The sequence below is a fragment of the Mustela nigripes genome, chromosome 3 (assembly GCF_022355385.1).
Source record: "Mustela nigripes isolate SB6536 chromosome 3, MUSNIG.SB6536, whole genome shotgun sequence".
In the NCBI taxonomy this organism is placed as follows: domain Eukaryota; kingdom Metazoa; phylum Chordata; class Mammalia; order Carnivora; family Mustelidae; genus Mustela; species Mustela nigripes.
Genome location: NC_081559.1, coordinates 107,396,900 through 107,419,667, shown reverse-complemented (window position 1 = coordinate 107,419,667; position 22,768 = coordinate 107,396,900). Strand labels below are relative to the sequence as shown.

General features: G+C 38.7%; 1 protein-coding gene across 1 annotated transcript in view; it reads right to left on the bottom strand.

Annotated features, from left to right (window-relative positions):
- The window catches only part of CNTNAP5 (contactin associated protein family member 5), an 831,640-nt gene that overhangs the window by 109,520 nt on the left and 699,352 nt on the right, over positions 1–22,768 (bottom strand). Inside the window, exons 18-19 of the mRNA XM_059394484.1 lie at positions 11,468–11,707; positions 3,213–3,437 (exon numbers count right to left, since the gene is read on the bottom strand). Coding sequence (XP_059250467.1) covers positions 3,213–3,437; positions 11,468–11,707 — 465 coding nt within the window. The remainder of the gene's footprint in view (positions 1–3,212; positions 3,438–11,467; positions 11,708–22,768) is intronic.

The window sequence follows — 22,768 nt, the reverse complement described above, 5'->3', positions numbered from 1 at the left end:
GCAATTAGGTCAGTGGCCTAATACCATGATCATACTGGGAACAAGCTGTACCAATACCATTTCTTCAATATAGAAGCATTTTAAAGGCTGCAAATGCAGCCCTAACAGAAAGAAAGAAAAATGTAAGACTATACAGGAATGGAATAGAGAATCACAAAATCTTAGACTTGGAAAGAAACTCAGAGGTTATTTTTTCCCTCATCCACTGCCAGTATTCTTCTTATACTTTCTCCAAGGAATTGTCATTTAATTACTGTTTGAAGACATCCGATGACAAGGAATTCACTCTCACTCAAGGCATTTGCTCTATTGTTATAACCCCTGAATTCCTAAGAGATTCATCCTTAAACTTAGACAGAATCTAACTTCTGGTTAGATTGCCTGAGAAGTCTGGACAACCCGATTCCTTCATAGATCTAGATTGCCCATCAAAAACTGTAGGACAGGTTTTTTTTTTTTTTAAGATTTTATTTATTTATTTGAGGGAGAATGAGTGAGAGAGAGCATGAGAAAGGAGGAGGTCAGAGTTTGGAGAAACAGACTCCCCAAGATGCTGGGAGCCAGATGTGGGACTTGATCCTGGAAGTCCAGGATCATAACCTGAGCCGAAGGCAGTTGCTCAACCAACTGAGCCACACAGGAGCCCCTGTAAGACAGTTTTTGAATCTCTTTTTCCTTATCATGTTTATACAGCACAGCATCCTGTTTCTTTTCATTGCTCTCCATAGATTCTGATACTGGGCAGTGGGAAGTCTGTGAAGGAATGAATGAATGAGAGTGTATATCTCCCCTGCATCTCTGTAGGATAAGTGTCAGGAAATGCCCAGGATTCCAAATCAGAAAGGCATCTACCACTGCCCAGTGTGACAAGCATTTCCTAGAGCAATGGGGGAGGGGGTTCTCTGAGTCGGAGTGAGGCGAGGAGAGCACTATGTGATCAGCCACTGTCTGGACTGAGGCAGTAAGTTAGACTGAGATGTGAAGCCTAAATTTTCACACCGGTCCTGTGACCTGAGCATAAAACAACAAGCAAACAAACAAGGCACAAGTACCTCCTTGCTTCCTGCACTTAGCTAGGGCTTTAAAAATGCAAATGCCTATGGTGTCAAGTAGAACTTTCAGGGAAGTGAGGCTTTAGAGTATAAGACATAGGGGATAAGGCAGAATTCAAGAATGCCTTCCCAATTAAATAAATGCAAGTTATTTAAAACACCTTGTGTTTCAAAAAATAAATAACACTCTTCATTTAGAGCTATGGTTAAGAACACAAAATATGCTACCAGAGTCAGAGAGGGAGGACTGAATTCTAACTCTTTTACTTAATTGCTGTGAGGTTTTAAGCAAGTTACTTCGTGTCTGTATGCCTTAGTTTCTGGAGCTATGAGATGAATTCCACCACCCACATAGGATTATTGTGAGAATTAAGGGCTGTGCACATTCATTAGAACAATGCCCAGAATATGGGAGTGTGTGTGTTGAGTGTGTGTGTATGTGTGTGTGTGTATAGGGTAGATGGAGTAGTATGTATATGTAACCAAATATAGTTATTCCTGTTATTCACTGTCTGTATCCATAGGTACAGCCTGGCTGGTACAAGTGTGCCATGGAATCACACCTATAAGATGCTCTGGGGAAAAACTTGCATTTCAGAGCTCTGTAACTATCTTACTATAGTCCAGCTACATCACAGCAGGGTGGTCTAGCTTAGAGTAAAGATGGTGGGGCTGATTATCAGGAGATCTGGCTTCTGGTCCCAACGGTGTCATGAATTATCTGGCCCACATAGGTTAATCAGTTAATCTAGGTCTCAGCGTCCTCAGCCAGACTTCTCCACCTCAAAGAGACATTATGGGGCCAAAGTTTAAGATATGACAAGTTAATATAATGGTTCTACTCATACAAAGGTCTGCTGATAAATAAGAGGTCTAATGGTTCCTTTTCTTCTTATACGCTCCTCAAGATCAGGTAGGTGGAGTGGTCAGTCACCACCCCAGGAACCCTCTCTCTTTTTTCCTTCCCTTTCATTTGCTCTTAGAATGAATTAGTCCTGCTATTGTCTGTGGGAACCTTATTATTAATGTATTTCAGGCCTGATTCAACTCACATGTCCACCAGGTCTGATCCTTGCGTTAGGCCCACACATCATCTTTATTTTCAGTATCATAGTCAGAGAGCAAGATGAAGCTAAGAAAAATAACACCCTCCCGTACCCCCACCAAAAAAATAGAAAGCAAGAGAAATAGCTGGAGTCTCTGTGGAGTCTCTGTCCTAAGGTCTGGAGATGGCAGAGTGCACACTGCACATTCCAAGCTTCCTTTCTTCTCTGCCCCAGCACGGTCTATCCCAGGGGGATCATGCTAAAACCCAGACTCCTCTCATTATCTTGGCAAATTACAAGAGGAGGCAGGACATAGTCTCGATCATGGGAACGTGTTCTTTGAGACCTAACTACAGGGATGTCCACATCTTCGCTCTCTTTGTCTGTCCCAACAGTTGTTCCATTCCCCAGGATTTTGATCTCACGGTGCCCTTGACCAATAGTCCTCCTCATTGTGAGGTACAATCACACAGTGAGGGAAGAAAACCTGACTTCCCCTAACAGCCGTCAGAACTGGTGACCTTCAACAAATACCCCTTTCATGAAGTGGGTCCCAGCACCTGTCCCCGTCTAATCTTCATATATTCCATTTAGTGCACATTCTCTTCAAGGGATGATTCTCAGTGCCATGCCCCACATTGCATGGGGGTATGACTCACATGTACCACTTCTCCCCAAGACCTAGGCAATCGACGCCTATTAATACAGCCTGCATTTGGGCCAGTTCCTTAACAGCCTTCAGTAAAGGAGACTGCAGCAAAGATGACACGATATATGTGACAAGCGTCCTTTTGAAATTCAGATATGCTTGTGATTTTCTCCTTTACACTTAATGGATTCCAGCACAGAATAAATAATAAAGAATTACTGCTACACAGTTGAGGCAAATTAAAGGCAATGCATTTGAGACTTCAGCGATGAATTGACATTGGCCCTGAATACCAAATGCAAGTCATAAAGGTAAAGTACAATCAAGGCTGTGGCTGAAGGTCCAGAATTAAGCTGCCCAGGTGGGACCAAATTTAGGCTGAAATTATGCAGCATTCTGGGGGGCATGCACTGTCCCTCTTGCCCACTGTGACACTCCATCAGGCTTCATGCTATCAGTACTCACCATTCTTGCAGAGCAGGACAGCCAGGTAATCCTGAGAAGAAGAATTGATGTAGAGCAAGAGGCTGGGCGCCTGGGCTGTCACAAAGCTAAATGCAATATTTTCCTTGGATGGAGCCGCATCTGCGTAAATCGCTGAGGATGAGAGGCTTATATTTTTGGTCACTGGGTAGGGTTCTTGAAACATATACATAACAGAAGTGCCAGCCTCAAAAACAGCAGAAACCTCTGAAAAATAGAAGAGGAGAACGCACACATTGCAACATTTAGTTGATTATTCAGGACAGCAATAACTGTTTATGGTTTGCTATGCATCAAGCACAGCATGATGGTTTTTACCTGAATTATATAACACGCTTTCCACAATAAGTCTGAAGTGGCAGAAGTCGTTACTCTTATTTACAAATGAGAAACATGAAGCTTACAGAGGTTAAGCACCTTGAACAAGGTTGCATAGCTAAAATAGGAGAGCTGAGATTTGCATCCTGAAGTCTAGTTCCAGTTTAACATTCATTTGCAGTACAGCTACCGTGTGCTGGGCTGATTTTTCAAGAAGCAAAGATAAACTGTCCCTGCCACCAGCACAGTAGAGATAAATTTTCCTGGGACTTTCGTAGTTTCAAAACTGAGATTTTAACAGTTCCAGCTTCTGCTTTTCTGGTGTGTTAGGAGGATTGCAAGTGGATTCTAAGTTACTGAGAGTAGGACACTAGGGGAGGCAGTGGTAATTCTCTATGTCATTGGGTAAAATGTAAGGATCTGTGGACACAGAAGAGAGAGAATCTGTGGAACTCATAGAATAAGGCATTAAGTATCTAACCGCCCGACTCCTTTTTTTTTTTTTTTTTTTTGAGGAATTGGTAGTCATTTCCAAAGAGAGAAATGACTTGAACAAATGGGATACAAGTCCTATAGCATAACACATTGGATGGAGTCCTGCCACCACCACGGAGGAAGGCAGCATCTACAAACTAATGACTATCAGTTAGCTGGAATGTGCAAATGACCCACCTTCCCTGTATCATGTGCTCACTCCAACTCTTACTCTTTTAGTTTGGTGGAACTAGCACAGGATTTGGCTTCTGTTCTGGATCTGAAAGCTCATTCAGTTTCACACTAGCTGTGTAGTTCCAGATAAATTAGTGCACCCTGGGGAGTCTGTTTTGTCTTCTGCTGAATAGGAAACATTAACACTTCAACAGTATTTCTGGGTGCCTAAATGAGATAATGTGCATAGAACACTTATGAGAGATAGCCACTATAGACTATAGTTGAATCTTGTAAGCTCTCCATATTAGAAGAGACTTTAACCTGAACCCATCGTAATTTCCTTTACAGACTGTATCTGTTTTTTGACTCCAAATCCATCCAAATGCTGAGATATCCCTTTTTATTTTTCCATCCAGTTTTCTCTTACATTCATTCTCCTACAATTTTATCTCTATATGGTACTATAGTATCAGGGCATGGAGGAAAGTTTCCTTCACAGAACAACACAGCTCACATCTAGCAACAACCCCTACTATAAAGATAACACAATGAACATGAACCCATATTGCCATGATAGATTTCTCTTTTTCCTGTATGATGTGTGGAATTTTCCTAATCCCTGAAATTCCCTGATTGAGTTGGTGGCACCTAGAACATAATCAAACCTGGTTTTTCCTTCCTAATTCTATTGCAAATTTGTTCTACCTTTGTGAAAATTCTATAACAGCCTGTAAGAGTGCCAAAAAAATTAAAGTTGCATATTTATGCATATTGCTTAGCAGATTGGGAATACCAGTTCATTTTGACTAAAGTTTCAGAGAATGTGTTCTGCATTTATCATTCGGTTTACATTAGTACTCCTGATTACAAAGATATGCAGCAGAGACTTGTGACAGTGAGGATTCCAGTTAATCATCAGCTTGATTCAAGCACTAGCCTTGAGTGAATTTCCTCAGGGACATTTGCCCTGCATTTTGAGCTACTATCTCCTAGTTAACAGAATAATGGCTTTTATTTGATGTTGTGAGTGTGTTCAAATGTAACTGTAATTCAGAGCATTCTGTTATGAATAGCATATTAGATATGGGCATATATATTACATTTTTTTCTTAATTCTCAGGGCAGGAAATTAAAATGTGAAGCACTTTTAAACTAGAGCTGCCCTACCAAATTTCTGTCTTCCTTTCTCTCCTAGCCGCAGTTCTAATTATTCTTAATGCTTAGTGATTTAAATTTTTAATATTTAGATTCCATCAATTTTAACATAAAGCTTCCTTACCAAAACACCTGGATTCTATTATTCTATAAGTTTCTTATATTTTATAATCTAAGAGTTTAAGCTCCCTGACCATATTTAAGCTGAATGATTTGTCTGAATACACAGAACTTCCGGGTTCATTAGAAGAAAGATCTTAACTTGGATGAGATCATCTATGATCCTCATGCTATTCTAAGGCCATGGAACCAATATCAGCAATGTCTACTGAGCACTTACCTGTCGGAAAGAATTATGCTGATTATGTTCTGAGAAGAAGGGACACTTATCAAACAAAACAAAACACAATGGAAGGTAGCCTGCAGTGTGATGTGTGCCATATAGACAATGATTCCTAGAGCTGGAAGTCTCTGTGGCCACAGTAACTTGACCAGACCTGAAAGGGCAACTCTGCATTGACCAGGAGTAAAGTGTGGGATGAACTAAGAGAAACAGTTAGGAAACAAGGTGGTCTCTGAGCCATCTGTGGAGTCTAACAGATGGGAACTGACACTTGGCTGTGCCTCTTCTCTAATGCTCTCAGAGGATCCCACTCAAACTCAGCTCATGTACAAGTAGGGATGGATTCAATCTTGTAGGCAGAAGGACTGGAAGACATTATGGAGAAACACAACACATAGTAGGAACTCAAAGGACAGACAATAGCTGGTCTGACTAATAGTGATACAATTTAGAATTAGAATAAGCATAAAGGTAATGAGTAGACTAGTGATTACCTAGAAATCGGTGAAGTTGTAATTAATATAGCAGAACATCAAACTAAAAATAAACAATTGGCAATTTGAATGCTGAGTGGATATTTCGTAAGAGTAGACATTCATTTTTCTTGTGATTGGTCTTGTGGATCTGTGTTATTAATAAGCTCTAATCTTTTAGCAATACATATTGTAACCTTTATAGATGAATGATGTGATATTTGAAGTTTACTCAAAATAATAAAGGAAGAGAAGAGGATGTGAGTATATAGATGAAATCAGATTGGTCATGAGTTGACCATTTTTGAAGTTAAATAATGGATGCATGAGGGTTCTGAAACCTTCTCTCTATTATCACCGAGAATTGTTTGTTCGTTTTTATTTTGTTTTTTTGTTTTTGTTTTTGTTTTTAGTGATATCCACTGGCAGGAAGGTAAATATTAAAGAACTTTAAACAGGTTTTAGGCAACTGATAAAGCATACTTAAACATACATGCTATTTTTTCACTGAAATTCCATTAGCAAGAAAATAATACATGTGTTTATCACAGCATTATTTATGCACAAAAGTTGGGGTAATGTAAACTTCCAAACAGGGGTGCCTGGGTGGCTCAGCTGGCTAAGCATCTGCCTTCCGCTCAGTCCCGGGATCCAGCCCTATGTTGGGCTCTCTGCTCAACGGGGAGTTTGCTTCTTTCTCTCCTTCTGCCCATCCCCCTGCTCATGCTCCCTCTCTTTGTCTCTAGCTCTCTCTCTCTTAAATAAAAATAATAAAATTCTAAAACAGTTATAAAAGCAAGCACTTAATGAGGCTTTATTTGCCAAGCATTATTTCAAATGCTTTGTGAAATGCTCGTTAAATGTTCATCACAACCCTCTGATGGATTTTTGAATTTTCTAATCTTATAGATGAGAAAACCAAGCCTGGGAGGTCAGTCTCACAAGTAGCAGCACACAGTGTAGACTGTAGCTGAGCCAGAATCTGAATTTAGGCAGATCAAGTGCAGAGTGATGCCACTACTGCAAAGCTAAACTGTTCTGGGGATAGAATGGTTGAAGTGTTGAAGTAAGCAGGGGCAATCCCACCATTAAAACTGACAAATTACACAGAAATATCTATAAAATGAAACAAACAAAACTTGATATAAAATGTAGATATGAAATACAGAATTATTGTAATTATATTAAATTCAAAGAAAAGAGCTAGAAGGAAATCAGATTTTCTTTTTAATGTTTGTATTTGAGTGATTAGATTTTTTTCTAGATTCCAAAATATATTTCCAAATAGAATTCCAAATACACTAACTTTAATTAGAAAAAAATAATAAATGACGCTACTATGACAGTCATACCCAGATTCTTCATATAATGAGGGGGCAGGTGGAGGTGGGCCAAAGACAAGTCTGCATTATTAAATGGTGTTAGAACAGCTGGATATCCATAGGCAAAAGAATGAAGCTGAATCCCTGCCTCACATCTACAAAAATGAACTCAAAATGGATCAAAGACTAAATATAAAAGCAAAGCTATAAAACCCTTAGAAGAAACCATGGACATAAGCCTTCATGGCCTTCAGTGAGGCAATGATTTGTTCGACATAATACCAAAAGCACAGGGGCACCTGGGTGGCTCAGTGGGTTAAGCCTCTGCCTTCGGCTCAGGTCATGGTCTCAGGGTCCTGGGGTTGAGCCCCACATTGGGCTCTCTGCTTGATGGGAAGCCTGCACCCTCCTTTCTCTCTCCCTGCTGCTCTGCCTGCTTGTGATCACACTCTCTTTGTCAAGTAAATAAATAGAATATTTTTTTAAAATATCAAAAGCACAAGCAACAAAAATAAAACAATAAGAACCAGATGTTATAAGAATTAAAAACTTTGTGCTTCACAAGATACTCTCAAGAAAATGAAAAGGGGAGAAAATAGGTGCAAAGCATATATCTAATGTGAGAATTATATTCAAAATATGCAAAGAATTCCTACAAGTAAATAATAAAAAGAAAAATAACCCAATCAAAAGTTGGTAAAAACTTTAAATAAACATTTTGTTTAAGAAGATATACAAATAATCAATAAGAACATGAAAAGATGTCTAATATTATCAGTCATTAGTGAAATGCAAATCATAACCACAATAAGATACAATTTCACACAGTCACAGTAAGATGTCCCTTATCAAAAGGGTGGATAATAACAAGCATTGGTGAGGATGTGGAGAAACTAGAGTCCTTAGACTTTTCTGGTAAGAATATAAAATGGAGAAGCCCCCTCAAAAACAGTTTGCCAGTATCCTCAAAAGGTTACATTTTTAGTTACCATGTGACCCAGTAATCCCACTTCTAGGTATATACCCGAGAGAACAGAAAAACATTAATCCACACAATATAACCCGAACGTGAACCGCAGCATTATTTATAATAGCCAAAGAAATGGAAACATCACAATGTCCATCAACTGATGAATGAATAAACAAAATGTGTGGCATCCACATAATGGAATAAAATACTCTTTGGAAATAAAAAAAGAACAAAATACTGAAAAGTGCCACAACACAGATAAACCTTGGAAACATTATGCTAAGTGAAAGAAACTAGACACTAAAAGGCCACATAGTGTATGAGTCCATTAGCATGAAATACCCAGAATAGGTAAATCCACAGTGACAGAAAGTAAATCAGTTGTTTCCAGGGACTGAGGGGAGAGGTGAAGGAGGGGTAGCTACTAATGTGTATAAGGTTCCTTTTTAGGGTGATGAAAATGTTCTGAAATTAGATAATAGTGATGGTTGTGCAACTTTGTGAATATGCCCAAACTCACAGCATTATATAATGTAAAGAATGGATTTTAGGGTATGAAAATTACACCTCAGAGACAAGAAAAAAGAGACATACGCAAAACATAAAACCAACCAACAAATAAACACTTTTGAATCCTATTACCATATTCCTATGCTGAATGAAATTAGGGTTTTAAAGAGAAAAAAGAAACCAAAAAGATGCTGGATGGGTCTACAACCCTGGCAATTATTACCAAGTCATTCAACCTCTTTGAACGTCAATGTTCTTAATATGTTAATATCTTCCACACTAGGTTGGTCATAAGGAATGTATGTTGCAGTCAATAATTACTAGCTAGCTGCATGATTATTATTACTTTGTATTATAATCAGAAGCAGAAAGTAGGTCAAGGGATCATAGTTCTGGCCCAGGCATTGGTAATTCCACCCCATATATTTCTAGTATTTACACTCCTTAAAATACATATGCCCTGGGAAGTTAACATGGAAGACTGCCTCAATGGAGAGTGCCCTTGTTTAGGACAACCTCCTAGCTAGTGGCTCTGATTTCCATTCCAGTTCCCCCAGGCAACTGGCACGGTTAAAAGTCTTGGTTAAAAGATTCATCCCACATACTTTGCAGCTACTGAATATAAAAGGAATCATTTCCTTAGATTTATGAGAAAGGGAAGAAAGTTTGGAACTGTGAAATATGAAGCAAGCTGAAAAGGCTAAGCACATATTTGTATATTTTGCTTATGGATCGAAGTAAGGAAAAGTGGGGAGAGTGCACAGGGTCTATTTCAACATATGCTGACCAAAGATATGATGGTATGGACAGAAGATAATTAATCTGAGTTGTTTCAGGGGAAAAAAAAGAGCTAATTAAAAATTAGGCTAAATTTTAAAAAATAGGCTAAATTTAGAATATGATCTATGAGATGTTTGAGCAATGTCTCTAGAGAAATGTAGAATCCCACTGTATTTTTGTTTTGTTTTGTTTCTACACATTGGGCTTGGAACTTAATGATATTATTTTCCTTAGTACACAAAGTGTACTATTTCCTGTAGTATTTCCTGTAGATCCTGTAGAACAATGCTAGTATACCTTTGTGGGCAGGCCTGATAGTGTTTGTTCTGTATTTGCTTCTTCTAACTGTGTAAAACCAGACTAAGGATAGTATTTAAAATTATTTTAGGGGTAGTAATTCAGACACCCTCCCCAGTACAAAAATCCAGCGGCTAAGTGTCTTAGCCCATGGTCAGCATTTACTGGGATGGGGCCACTTCATGTCAAGTTCCATGCAGGGCCAAACACATTGTTGACCTTAACATTTATACCATTAATTTTCTCCCAAGGAGTACAATGATTCTCAACAATAATAAGCAAGTAATTCAATCTAACTATGGAGAAAGCCAGTGTAAATGATGAGGAGCTCAAATTACAGAGTCCTTCATTGAGAACACTAGGTGCTCTTCTTTCGTCTATTGTTTTTAAGTTCCAACAGTAAATTGGACTAAATAAAGCATTGTTTGGTAGAGGTGTTTGGGAAATGTGTTTTAATGAAATGACAAGAATTATGTATAATTGCCATCATTGTTTGCATGTAAATGGTGTTTCAAAGTAATTAAAACATTTTATTTTAATAGTTTAAATGCTGCTCTTGAAATATTGTTTACATTATTTGCCCAACAAACATTTTTCCCCTCCATCAGTAAAATAAACCTTAAAATCCTGCAAAGATTGATTGGAGACCTAATCTTTTTGCCCTTGTATTTTAAAAAATACTAAGTGTTTATACTAAATAAGGCAATTTTATAGTTTGTAGAGTTATCTTTATTTTTTTTTAGAGATAATTTACACCATAACTACCATTCCTTGTTCAAGGCATACATCCATCATGGTTAGTTTTACCAATGCAATAAGTTCGTAAGATAGGAAAGGCTGTAGAAAGACACTGGGGCAGGGATTTTGACCCTGTGTTCCATGCCTATCCCCCAATGAACTAAATGTGCATTGCCAAGCAGGGCTTTTAAAGCTTCAGACTCCATTCATATCACCGGCAGCATAGGGAGATTTTACTAGATGCATGGTATTATTTCTACTGACTTACCTATAAGTTTCCTATTGTAAGAATACTTTGAGATGACTCAAGCATCCCTAAAACTCTTCCAGAGGTAGAATCTATAATGCTGGATTACATTCACGGGCTAAGGAATTGGAACTGGAAAGACTAATGCACCCCTCAAGATTGGGGTGATACAACAGAAATGAAAGTGCACCTCTCCCAGTGTTCAGCTGACCCCTCAGCCAAGGAGAGCGTGTTGCACTATTACTACCCATCCAGTTCAGTGGCACTGCCAGACAATTACATATGTCTATATGTAATTATGTTGAGGGGCTACACAGAGTCTTTAAACAGAGCAAAACTGAAGAAGGTAAATGATCACATAAGGACTGTCTAAGGGCATGACTTGACCATCACTTACAGGTACAGCAAAACAGCACTGGGGAGTTGACTGTACCTTTTTTGCAGAAGGGCCCTTCATATGGTGAATTGGTGCAATCACAGAAGTACCCACTGTACTTCTCCACACACTTGCCCCCATTGTGGCAGATGCTGCCATAAGTGCTGCAATGTCCGGGGCATCCTGGCCGGACTCCAGATGTGACCTTTGCCCTCTCCTCCAGGTCCAGTTTCTGCCCATTCAAGTGTAAGGAGCGTATGCATCCTAGAAAGCCTTTCTGTCTGGATGATGTTCCCCCTGAGCAGTGAAAAATAAAAAGGAAAAAAAGAAAAAGGTAAGATACCATACAGTTCAATTGTTTTAGGTTTAATATTGACATTGGTAATAGTTAAGCATTGTCCTATTGTCATGCTGTGTTAAACTTTTCCATTACATTTTCCAGTGAGAATTAGGAATTCAAACAGCATGTGCAAAATGCATGTCTTTCCAGGCTGGGAACCTCCTCACCCCTAACTCCAAAACAACAACAACAACAACAACAACAACAATGGGGTGCCCAGGAATCTAAGTTGTTGAGTGTCTGACTCCTGGTTTCCACTCAGATCATGACCTCAGGGTCCTGGGGTTGAGCCCTGTGTCCGGCTCTACACTTAGTGGGAAGTCTGCTTGAGCATCCTCTCCCTCTGTCCTTCCACCTGCTTTCTCTCTCAAATAAATAAATAAATCTTTAAGAAGGAAGGAAGGAAAGAACAAAGCAAGGAAGGAAGAGAAGAAAGGAAGGAAGGGAGGAAGGGTTACACTTCATGTGGAATCCTATACTTTACATGTTTAAGACAGAAATTTCAGATCACGGTGTTCCTTGCAAATGAAATAAAATGTGTCATCACATAGTCCATAGCAGACTTTTGTCTGAAGTAGAATGCTCAAATGGGATTGTCCCTTCTAACAGAATTAGAGGTAAGCTCTTATGCACACCAGCTTAGAAAACTTGCAACATACTTGGCATTGCTTATGAAGTGTAATGCAAGCACTGGAAGGAGGGTGGGCTTTAGGACACACAGACATAGAGTCCTACTCCATGTCACTAGCTGATTAGCCATGTTGATAACTGATCACCTCAGCCTTAGCTACTTGATCTGTAAAATAAGAATAAGTTTGTTTAGTGTGTTTACAGTAAAGCTTAGTGAAGATTATGGAATGCAGTACATACTCAATCATAACTCTTTGTTGTGCCCTCTTCTGAGCCCTTACAATGTCTCAAACAAGTAGATTGTTTACATATGTACATACACATGTACATAGAGAGAGAGAGAGAGAGATCCTAGCACTTACCTCCAAATTATCTGGAAGCCAAATTTGTTCTTCTGGATTACAGAACAGGATTCTAACCCAAGTTCTGCTGCAGGCACAGCTTGAAGTTTTCAGAGAGATTTACAATGCTTGTTCCAAATTATTCAAGAATGGAGTTGATTCAAAGTAAGAGGACTTTGTTACCATTGCAAATCCAGGACTCTCCTAGCCTAAATCTCTAATATCAGAAAAACGTTCACTGAGTGACAAAAGCCAAGAAACTAAGCTAAATCCCATCTGCAGGTATTTGTATGATGCCCAGAATTATGGGAGATCCCAGAAAAGACATAGGTCAAGCCTGCCTTTAAAGACACAAATTCTAGTCTAGATTCAACAGTGAAGACTCAAGTCCACACACACAAATAAATGGAGGGAACCTTCAGGACTTCAAGGTCTATAATTGTACTAACAGGGACAAAACAACAGGGGCAGGATGGACTTGTCCCTTATTATCTGTATCTATCGACTCTCCTCTCTGAGCCTCATTTGTTTCTAGCCCTACAGCTCTATTAAAACTTAGTCTATTGAATGACCAGATAAAAATATATTCCCACCAGGGCACCTGAGTGACTCAGTGGGTTAAAGCCTCTGCCTTCAGCTCAGGTCATGATTCCAGGGTCCTGGGATGGAGCCCCACATCGGGCTCTCTGCTCAGCGGGGAGCCTGCTCCCCCCCCCTCTCTGCCCACCTCTCTACCTACTTGTGATCTCTGCCTGTCAAATAAATAAAATCATATATATATGTATATGTATATACATATTCATTCCCACCAAGGTGGATACAGATGGGAATTCCAAATGTGTCATCTCAGACCATGAATATAGATGTTAAATAAGAAACAAAGAAGTAAGTTAAAGAAGTGAGTTAGGTAACCTAAACATTCCCAGCATCAGTCACCCTGGCCAGGTGGACAAGAAAATCATTGGAAATGGTTTGATGGGAGTATAGAATGGGGATGAGGGAGTATTGCAACTTCCCAGAACCACACCAGGTCTACAGACACATAAATAGGTGTCTGCCAGTCACTGGCTGCATCCACAGACCGATTTAACACTCCAAAAGGATTAATCTACTATTTTATTCTGAAATAATGTTGAAACTCTATTGTATTTTCAGGTCTGATAAGTATAAGTGATACTCAAAAAGGCCAGGAGGTCAAACCCAAATTGCTTTCTCCTGTCTGTCCTAATTTTAGTGACTAAATCTCCTTTTAACCACAAGATAAATCAATTATAAGTACAAGCAGATCATAAAGGAAGGTTCATTATTTCTTTCCCAGAGATCATGCAGAATAAAGAAAGGAGGATTTATGTAGTCAAATGTTTTGTCTTGTTTTTTTTCCCCTTATTTTGCAGTCACTCCCTGTGGTAGATTTGAATAACTCTTCATATATCTTGTTAGTGGCATTTTTCCTCTAGCAGAGGTGGAGAATGCAAGATCTATTGCACATTTTCTTGCGTGTGACTTAGTCAACACGTTTATAAATGGAGGAGAAAGTGGCTGGGGTGGTTTCTCAGGCAGAAATGCACTCCTTGAGGTTTGAGACATAGAGTACAGAGAGAGTGATCCAAAGCAAGAGGACCGTTTCACTCTGAGATGCTGACAAAATGCATGACACAAAGAACTATGAACTAAATTGCGAAATGAGCTAAATTTCCATTTCTCACCTGACTGTCATAGGATAAGAACTAGAGGTCAGGTTCCTTTTTCTTTAGGGAGAAGTAATAGGTAGACTAAGAATAGAATAATTCCAGAAAGATGCTCCTCCCCCACACTCACACCCAGGCAAGTTGTTGGTGCTGTCCGTTTTCTGGCATTGCCTGCTATGTGTAGAGTTTTGTTGCAGGCATAAATGTTCTCTGAACCTTGCGTACTCTGTGGAGACGCAGCTGCAAGCTTCCCTCCCCCTTCTCACTCACTCCTCCCCCCCCCCCCACCTCCTCCGGATATCTCTGGCTGCTGTTTCTCCTTCTTCTCCTTCTTTTTCCTTCTTTTTCTGTCTCCTTCTCCATTCCCTCCCCCTTGTCCTCCTCCTTCTCCTTTTTTATTCCAGTATTGTTAACATACAGTACCCTCTGCTTCTTTGTACACCGAGATCCATGGTCCTTACCTCAACATGATTCCTTTCCACAGCCTTCCAACTGACCACGCTTCTCATCCATTCAACACTTGACAATCAGAAAGATAAACCGAATTTGAAACTTGGATTCTGCCATTCCTATCTAATGCTCTTTAGAGATTACTGATTGTCCTTGGGATCTAGTTCAAATTCCGTGGCACAGAGGATACAGTAGGAAAGATCTGGCCCCCACTTACCTCTCTAGCTTCCTTTTCCCACATCCCCTTCTCTGACTTAAGTGCACCCAGGACTTCTGAACTACAAATGGCTCCCCAGTGCCCTCTGGTTTGTCTTGACTTTGGATCTTTTCAGGTACTTTGCATTTATGTAGTACGTTATCTTCCCCATGTGCTCCGCAGATCACAGTACACTATCCCTGTCATTAAAAACACAGACACCAGCACTCATATGCACACCTCCCTTCCCCACACTTTTGTCTCCCAGTATTTAATTATTTCAATTAGTTCCCAATTTTATTTAAAATGAGAGATATTTTTAAAATTCTAATAAATCTTTGAGAAAAAAAAAATCAAATCTGTTAACAACGAATGTGCTTTCCTGCACAGCAAAGCTCCACTATGGTCGGTCCTTTTAAGATGGGGAACCCAATCCCCACTTGGCCACATTCTGCACCAGGGCCACTTCATTCATTTATATTGCCTTCCTGCCCCTTGTAGGTATTTGGTTTTTCTTTTTTTTTTTTTTTTCTTTTTTTTTTTTTTTTAAAGATTTATTTATTTATTTGACAGAGAGAGATCGAAAGTAGGCAGAGAGGCAGGCAGAGAGAGAGGAGGAAGCAGGCTCCCCGCTGAGCAGAGAGCCCGATGTGGGACTCGATCCCAGGACTCCGAGATCATGACCTGAGCCGAAGGCAGCAGCTTAACCACTGAGCCACTCAGGCGCCCGGTATTTGGTTTTTCAATGCTACTCTAAGATAACTTTGCTCTTTACTTGTCTACATCTTGTCTAAGATTTACTAAAACATTGGAGGAAGAACAACAACAAAACTGTAGCATCATGCTTAAAGCAGCTGAAAGTCATGTTTTTGAGGCTTGCATTTAATCTGAAAGCTGATAGAGAATCAGGGCAGTATTTCTAATAAAAATATTAATAATAATAATGACATTTCAAACATACGTGTATGTTAGAAACTTTATCATTAACTCACTGAACACCCAAAGGGAAAGAGTGTATTCATATTATTCCTATGACCTAGTTGAAGTAATTTAGTGTTAGAGAGATTGCTTTGGCCAGTGTCAAGAATCAAAAAGAGTCTATATGGCAGAGCCAGGTGTCAAACTGTGATCTCTTGACCTTCAAAGCCTGCATACCTTGGAAGCTCTAAAATCCTAAAATGGATGATCTGATTAGACAACTTGAATCAGTACTATAACTAAATGATCCTTCTACCTTCTTACCCTTATCTCTAATATGGTTTCTTCCAGCAAGTAATATACATGCATGTATTTATTCTCTTTACTTTGCCCTTACTCTTCTTGATAACTATCACCATTAGTTGGCTGGTCTAGCTAGAAGCAATTCTGCACGAGACTCTACAGTTGGCCCTTGGTATGTTCATGTTCATTTTGAATACATTTCCTTCACCTGAGTACAAATCAACTCGTGAAAATGTCACTGTCATCATTCTAAATCTGTCTTAGAAAACCTCCATGTGGCAGCTTCACAAATGCTCATCACTTTCAGAGGAATAGATAAATTATTTTGTAGTCCTTGGCACCACATGCAAAAACCTCTATTTCTCTCCTGGGTGTCTACTTTCTTTCCTCCACAAGTTCAAACAGAACTCCTTGTTGAGGACTCCTGATAAAACAGTGAATGTACCAAGCTGGGCTCCTGACTCACGAAAACATTTAATAATTTCCTCTTTTTCCATCTTTCTGCCTTTCTTGGTTGTTTTTTTGACCTTGAACTTGGAGTAGCTGTTTTTATTTGTTTTTTTTGTTTTTATGATTTGCCATAGCCAGCTGAACTACAGGTGCATTTACCACCTAGATTCCAAATTCTAAAGTGGCAGCAGATTTAGCATATACATGATGAATAAATATAAAGACTAACCATCGATTATCGTCTGCTTTTATCCCACCCCTCCAAATGACAGAGCCTTGGTACCAGAAGGAAAGTATAAAATGTGATTTTCTTGAGAACAAGGCATGCATCTGGTTGAGTTTGGCCAGATAGAGTGATTTCTTGCTCATAAACCAAAAACACACATCATTTAATAATAGATGTGACACTAACTGGATGTTTAAAAAGTAAAATAATGATGAAACATCAATTTAAACTAAGAGTTTACTTCTTATAAAGCACCTTCCAAGCATGTACTTCACAGACACTTTCTGGTTTAATCTTCCTATAAATTGTGGAACTTCAAATAAAACACTAATCCTCCAAAAATTGGGAAAGAGATTGTTAACTTAGAATCACTTAACAGCAAGTTGAAAGTATTTCTTATTTGTTTGTTTGGTGGAAATGAATGCTATGAAAAACTTCTCAAGAATAATTCAGCAATATGCATCGAGAGCCATGAAAATATTATTATCATTGGCCTTATTCTATTTTTTTAAAGAAATTTCCCAAAATGGAGCTGGGGCATTGATTACAATAAAAAATAATTAATTTTGCTCATACATAGTCATTAAAAATACTTCATTATGTGCACAATAGTATAATTATCTACCTGGAAAATCCCCCCAAAACAATAATGACAAATTATTACAATTAAAATAAAAGTATATGGGGGCACCTGAGTGGCTTGGTCGGTTAAGCACCTGCCTTCAGCTAGGGTCATGATCCCAGGGTCTTGGGATCGAGTTCTGTATCAGGTTCCCTGCTCAGTCAGGAATCTGCTTCTTCCTCTCCCTCTGCCCCTCTCCCCACTTGTGCTCTCTCTCTTTCTGAAATAAATAAATAAAATCTTTTGAAAATATATTAATTAATTAAATAAAATAAAGATAGAAGAATGCATACAAAATCAATCACTGTCCTATATAACAACAATAACCAACTGGAGAATGGAATACCTAGGAAAAAATCCTATTTAATAACAAAAGCAGCAAAATACCTAGAAGTTAACAAGATGTGCCTATATGAAGGAAAAAATATAATTCTACCTTTACACCTAAAGAATACCTGAATAAGTAAAATATGTGTCTGTATGATCCAGTAATGAACAGCTAATTTCTTTAACACAATAAAATCCAATCAACAGCCCCTCAAAAACTATTTTCATAGAACATGAAAAGCTAATTCCACAAGAAGGGAAAATGATTGAGAATCATTAATAAGTTTTTAAAATGAAAAGAAGTGAGGTGTGCACAGGGGTAAAACTTATCCAAATCTGTATCAAAATATACCCTGTAAGTGTGATTTGGTGCAGTATTTGGAAAAACAAAACTATTTAAATAAAACAGAAACCATAAATTCATTGATTTTGTTTATAGTTTTAGTTTTTGTTTCTGTTCTTGCTTTTTAGTAAGCTCCACACCACAATGTGGGGCTGGAACCCATGACCCCAAGATTGAGAGTTGCATGCTCTCCCAGCTGAGCCAGGTAGGCACCCCAGGAAACCAGACATTTCTAAGAAATTCAGAAATAGACTCTTTATACAGACAGATGGTTTTTTACATTATGATATACACTGCAGTTCTAAGTAACTAGGAAAAAGAGGAACCATGAAATAAATGGAGATGGGGAAATATGATTTTGGAAAGTAAATAAAATTACAATCCTACCTCAGAACCTAAAACAAATTACAGATGCATTAAAAACATAAAACAAACATGGCTACAAAATAGGCAAAAACTGAAAATATTAGGTAAAGCACTATATAACAGTTTTAAAATGCTATTTATATTGGCCTGTTATCGTTTCCATGGCATATTTTAGGTGTAAAAAAACTAACAAACAAAAACAAATAAACAAAAACAGTGAGAAAGCTGTGGTATAATACATATAAATATATCATTTATGTAAATATACCCACAAATAATAATATTCTTCAGTGTTTCCTAAGGGTACCTAAATGTATGTAAGAACTTGAACAATGCCTGGAACATCTCATGAGCAGGACAAATATCAGTTGCCTCTAATAAGGGTAGTTGGAGGTATTACTGACTAATTTTCAGTGAGGATGCATTTGCATATTGATTGTGTAATTTAAAATAAATATTTTCATTTATTATGTATATTGTGTACAGTGTGGTTGGTCTCCTTTTTCTAAAAGGAGAAATAATTTATTATATCTTATAAAGATTATAAGAGAAATAATTTATTATATCGTTTCAAATGAAACTCCTTGCTATAGAATTATGTACATCTCTAAAAGCCATTTATTAATCCATGTGGTATTTGGATATTGAGGAATACCTTTGACAGTATCAGCATGTTTGTGTCTTGCTACTTGGGTTTTCTGCAAAGAGGCTTGTTTTTCTGGTAATTTTGTTTTCAAGACTCCTGGCCAAAAACAAACATTTGCTTTCTTTTTAACAGAATGGTAGCAGGGCAGGGCCAACATTTCGTCCAGACAGAGTACTAAATATGCATTCTGTGGAAATCCCCATTTGGTTATTATTTACAATTCAGGAGGAAGGGAAAGAAAGAAGCAAGCACTTGAATTGTGTTTCTGTTTTTGTTGCTAATGTGGAACCATGAGTGAATAGAGCCCACCTCAGTTCAAGGTAGCTGATTATTGTTTTGCATATAATTTAGAGGTACCCCTGAACAATATCAAGATGATGGGACAGAAAAGTTTCCATAATCCTAAGCATCAGTCTAGAATAGCCACGAGAACCATCGTGATACCACAATTATCTCCCATCCTGCAAAGATGAGTGCCAAATGATGCCTCGCTGTGCTCCCTTCTGTCAACGTTTTGGGAGATAAAAAATCAGCATCAAAAATAGATTTAAAGAAAAGTTACAAAGGCTCCTGGGTTAAGAGGAGAGATTATTGCCTTTCTTGCAAGAGCCACGAGATGAGAAATACCGTATGAGCTCAGGTCATCACAACAGTCAGCGGCAACACTTACATTCTTCCCAGCTGCCGCCTGGCCAAATCATTGTCCTACTAGCACCCGTGTTTGGATTTCGCATATGCTTGGGCCCCTGACAATCACATGTTAGTTTTCTCCAGCATGGGCCTACTGAGAACAGATACTCTCCTAGAAGCTAAAGCACAGACCCAATTCAAAGAAATAAGGATATATAGTAAAAGTTCTATGATTATAAACTTTAAGAATTTCCCCTAATATTTCTCCTGGCCTAGAGTGATTTTATGGGTGATGCCAGGATACCCTAAAGTATATGTTTTTTTTTGTTTGTTTGTTTTTGTTTTTGTTTTTTTTTTAAAGGCTGCAATTCACTAAATAGGATAGTAGCATTGTAGAGTCAAGGGTAACCAGTTCTCACTGTCCAATCTTTTAACACTGTCATGACATATTGATAATTTCTGCAGCAATCACTTTGGAGCTCTTTCTTACTCCAAGCTTCCTTTGGGTATGTGATGGCTGCAGTGTGACTAGGGACACACCATCAAATGTGAGAAGCATCTCTCTCACATTTGATGGTGTGTCCCTGAAACTTGGAAATAAAGCAAAAAAAAGTGGATGACATTTATTCAGTAGAAATGCAAATAATTTCTTTCCAGTAAAGCAGGTAACTCCAAAGATGGCCTGTTGAACAACACTTTCATGAGGGATAGCCTGGAAACTGCCTCCAGGTTACACTTGAAAGCCACACCCCTTTAGCCCTACTAACCGTCCTTGGATATGCACCCCCATACCATATTCTCAGACACCTGGCTTAAAGCCTTTCCTCTCCATTCAAAGCCCATACTTCTTAAACACCAAATGGATCTTATTCATTTTCATGCTCCTGTTGCCTACCCTAGGGCTAATAACACAGAGTATGTTCAGGAAATATTTGTTAAATAAATTGTGTCCAAAAAAAAGAAAAAAAGAGAGAGAGAGAGAGATGAGAGGAAGTACACGGTGGCAAATGGAGGGAAAGGATCAGATACCTTTCAGTGTTTCTTCCCCAGTCTGGCGAAGTCATGCACAATCTGTTAGACCTTAGAGTTATTTGGACAAGGAAAGAAGAGAGAATAAGGCTGATACTAAAAGAACAATAAATAAATAAATAAACTTTAAAAAATTACTTCAATTAAAACAAAACCTGAAAATTATTCCAATTAAAAAAAAAAAAAAAAGGTCTGGCTTTTTGCTACTGCCTCACTGGCAGCACCAGCTAAGAGAAGGGCAGTTGCAAAAGATCATGATTGCTTGGATGTCACCACAAATGGGTGTTGGATGTGGACGGCTTTCAGCTTATTTTATGAAACTTAAAATATCACTGAATCACAAATGGAGAGACTGGCCTGGGCACCTTCTCTGATCTGAAAGGATTTTCCATAAATAAGCCCATCTTCACCCACCATAGCACAGGGAAAACAAGAGCAACAGCAAAAGGAATCCAGTAACAACAACTCAGAGCATGCTTATACATACCACTTAACAATTTGAAAATGGGGTTTTGAAAATCCCTTTCCCTTTGAAAGCTAGTTGCTAAGACAACGGCCATTGTAATGTTACCTTTTGTAAAGGCCCTACCTCAGCTTTTGAGGCATTCATGCATCAGATACACTACCACGTGGGGACACTTCTGCTGATTTGTGCAAAGAAGGGATAAAACCCAGTGTGGGGGCAGGATCCTTCCCCTGGGAGCTATTGCACTAATTGAATATGTCCTTTAAATGTCAAATCTTATAAATTTCCAGGCAAAGCAGTGTCTTATTATTCCCCTGGGATGGGGGTAAAAATAAATTCCCACTTAAAATGATATTTTGCTTGCAACTCTTATTTAATAAGCTTTGATAGAGAATTCCAAATAAAAGGGAAAAATGCCCATTTAATCTTTGCAACTGACTTATGAAGTATTGATTATTAAGCCCAGTGTGCAGATGGAATAACTGAGGCTCAGAAAAGGTAATGACTTAAAATAAAGCCAGTATTAAAAGGACCAGCACTTGGAACTTTGCATTCAATCACTTTCAGTAACTGATTATACATTTACTGAATTCAAAATACATCAGAGAACCTGCACCAGGCACAAGGATGTAAAGATAAATTAGATACTGTGTCTGTGCACAAGGAAACCACTAGAGGGGAGACAGGCAATAACCAGATCATTATAACCTAGTGTGAAGGGTATGATCACAGGTAGAGGGTGGAGTGGGGGAGTACACTCCCCTATGAGAAGAAATTGGATTTGAATCATCAAAAGGCTGTGTCATTAATGAAGAGGAGTCTGCCAAGTAGATAGGGGTAAAGGTATCCATCCTACACTGAGGGAGAAGACCTTTAAAAAGAACTAAAACAATGCAAACTCAACACTAAGGAACCCATCAGCTTTAAAGAGTGTTCTGGAGGAAAAAAAAAAAAAATAAGGGGGGAAGGGTTATATTATGGCTAATCCTGGGGAGAAATGAAGAATAAATTTTGTTTAAGAGATTACTATGACTTTTAAAAAGTTGTGTGTGTATGTGTGTTTTATAAGAAATATATGATTCTGGCTCAGGTTGAGTTCTCCAGCAAGCAGGCTGTGCAGCAAGAGGTGTGTTAAGGATGCCCTTGGGAACCACACCTGTAGATGGGAGATGGAGAAAGCAGGAGGGGGTGGGGGGTGCTAGAGCAGCAGTGCATATTTAAGGACAGTCTAGAACAACCCCACAGAGAGCACCAGAGCTAGAAGAAACCCATGAGAATTGCGGGCCAAATGGACAATCCTTTGGGCCAAAATGGACAAACCTTTATACCCTCGATTCAAAAGGTCATTGTGGACACACTTGCAAAGGTTGTGACTTTGTCTAGGTGT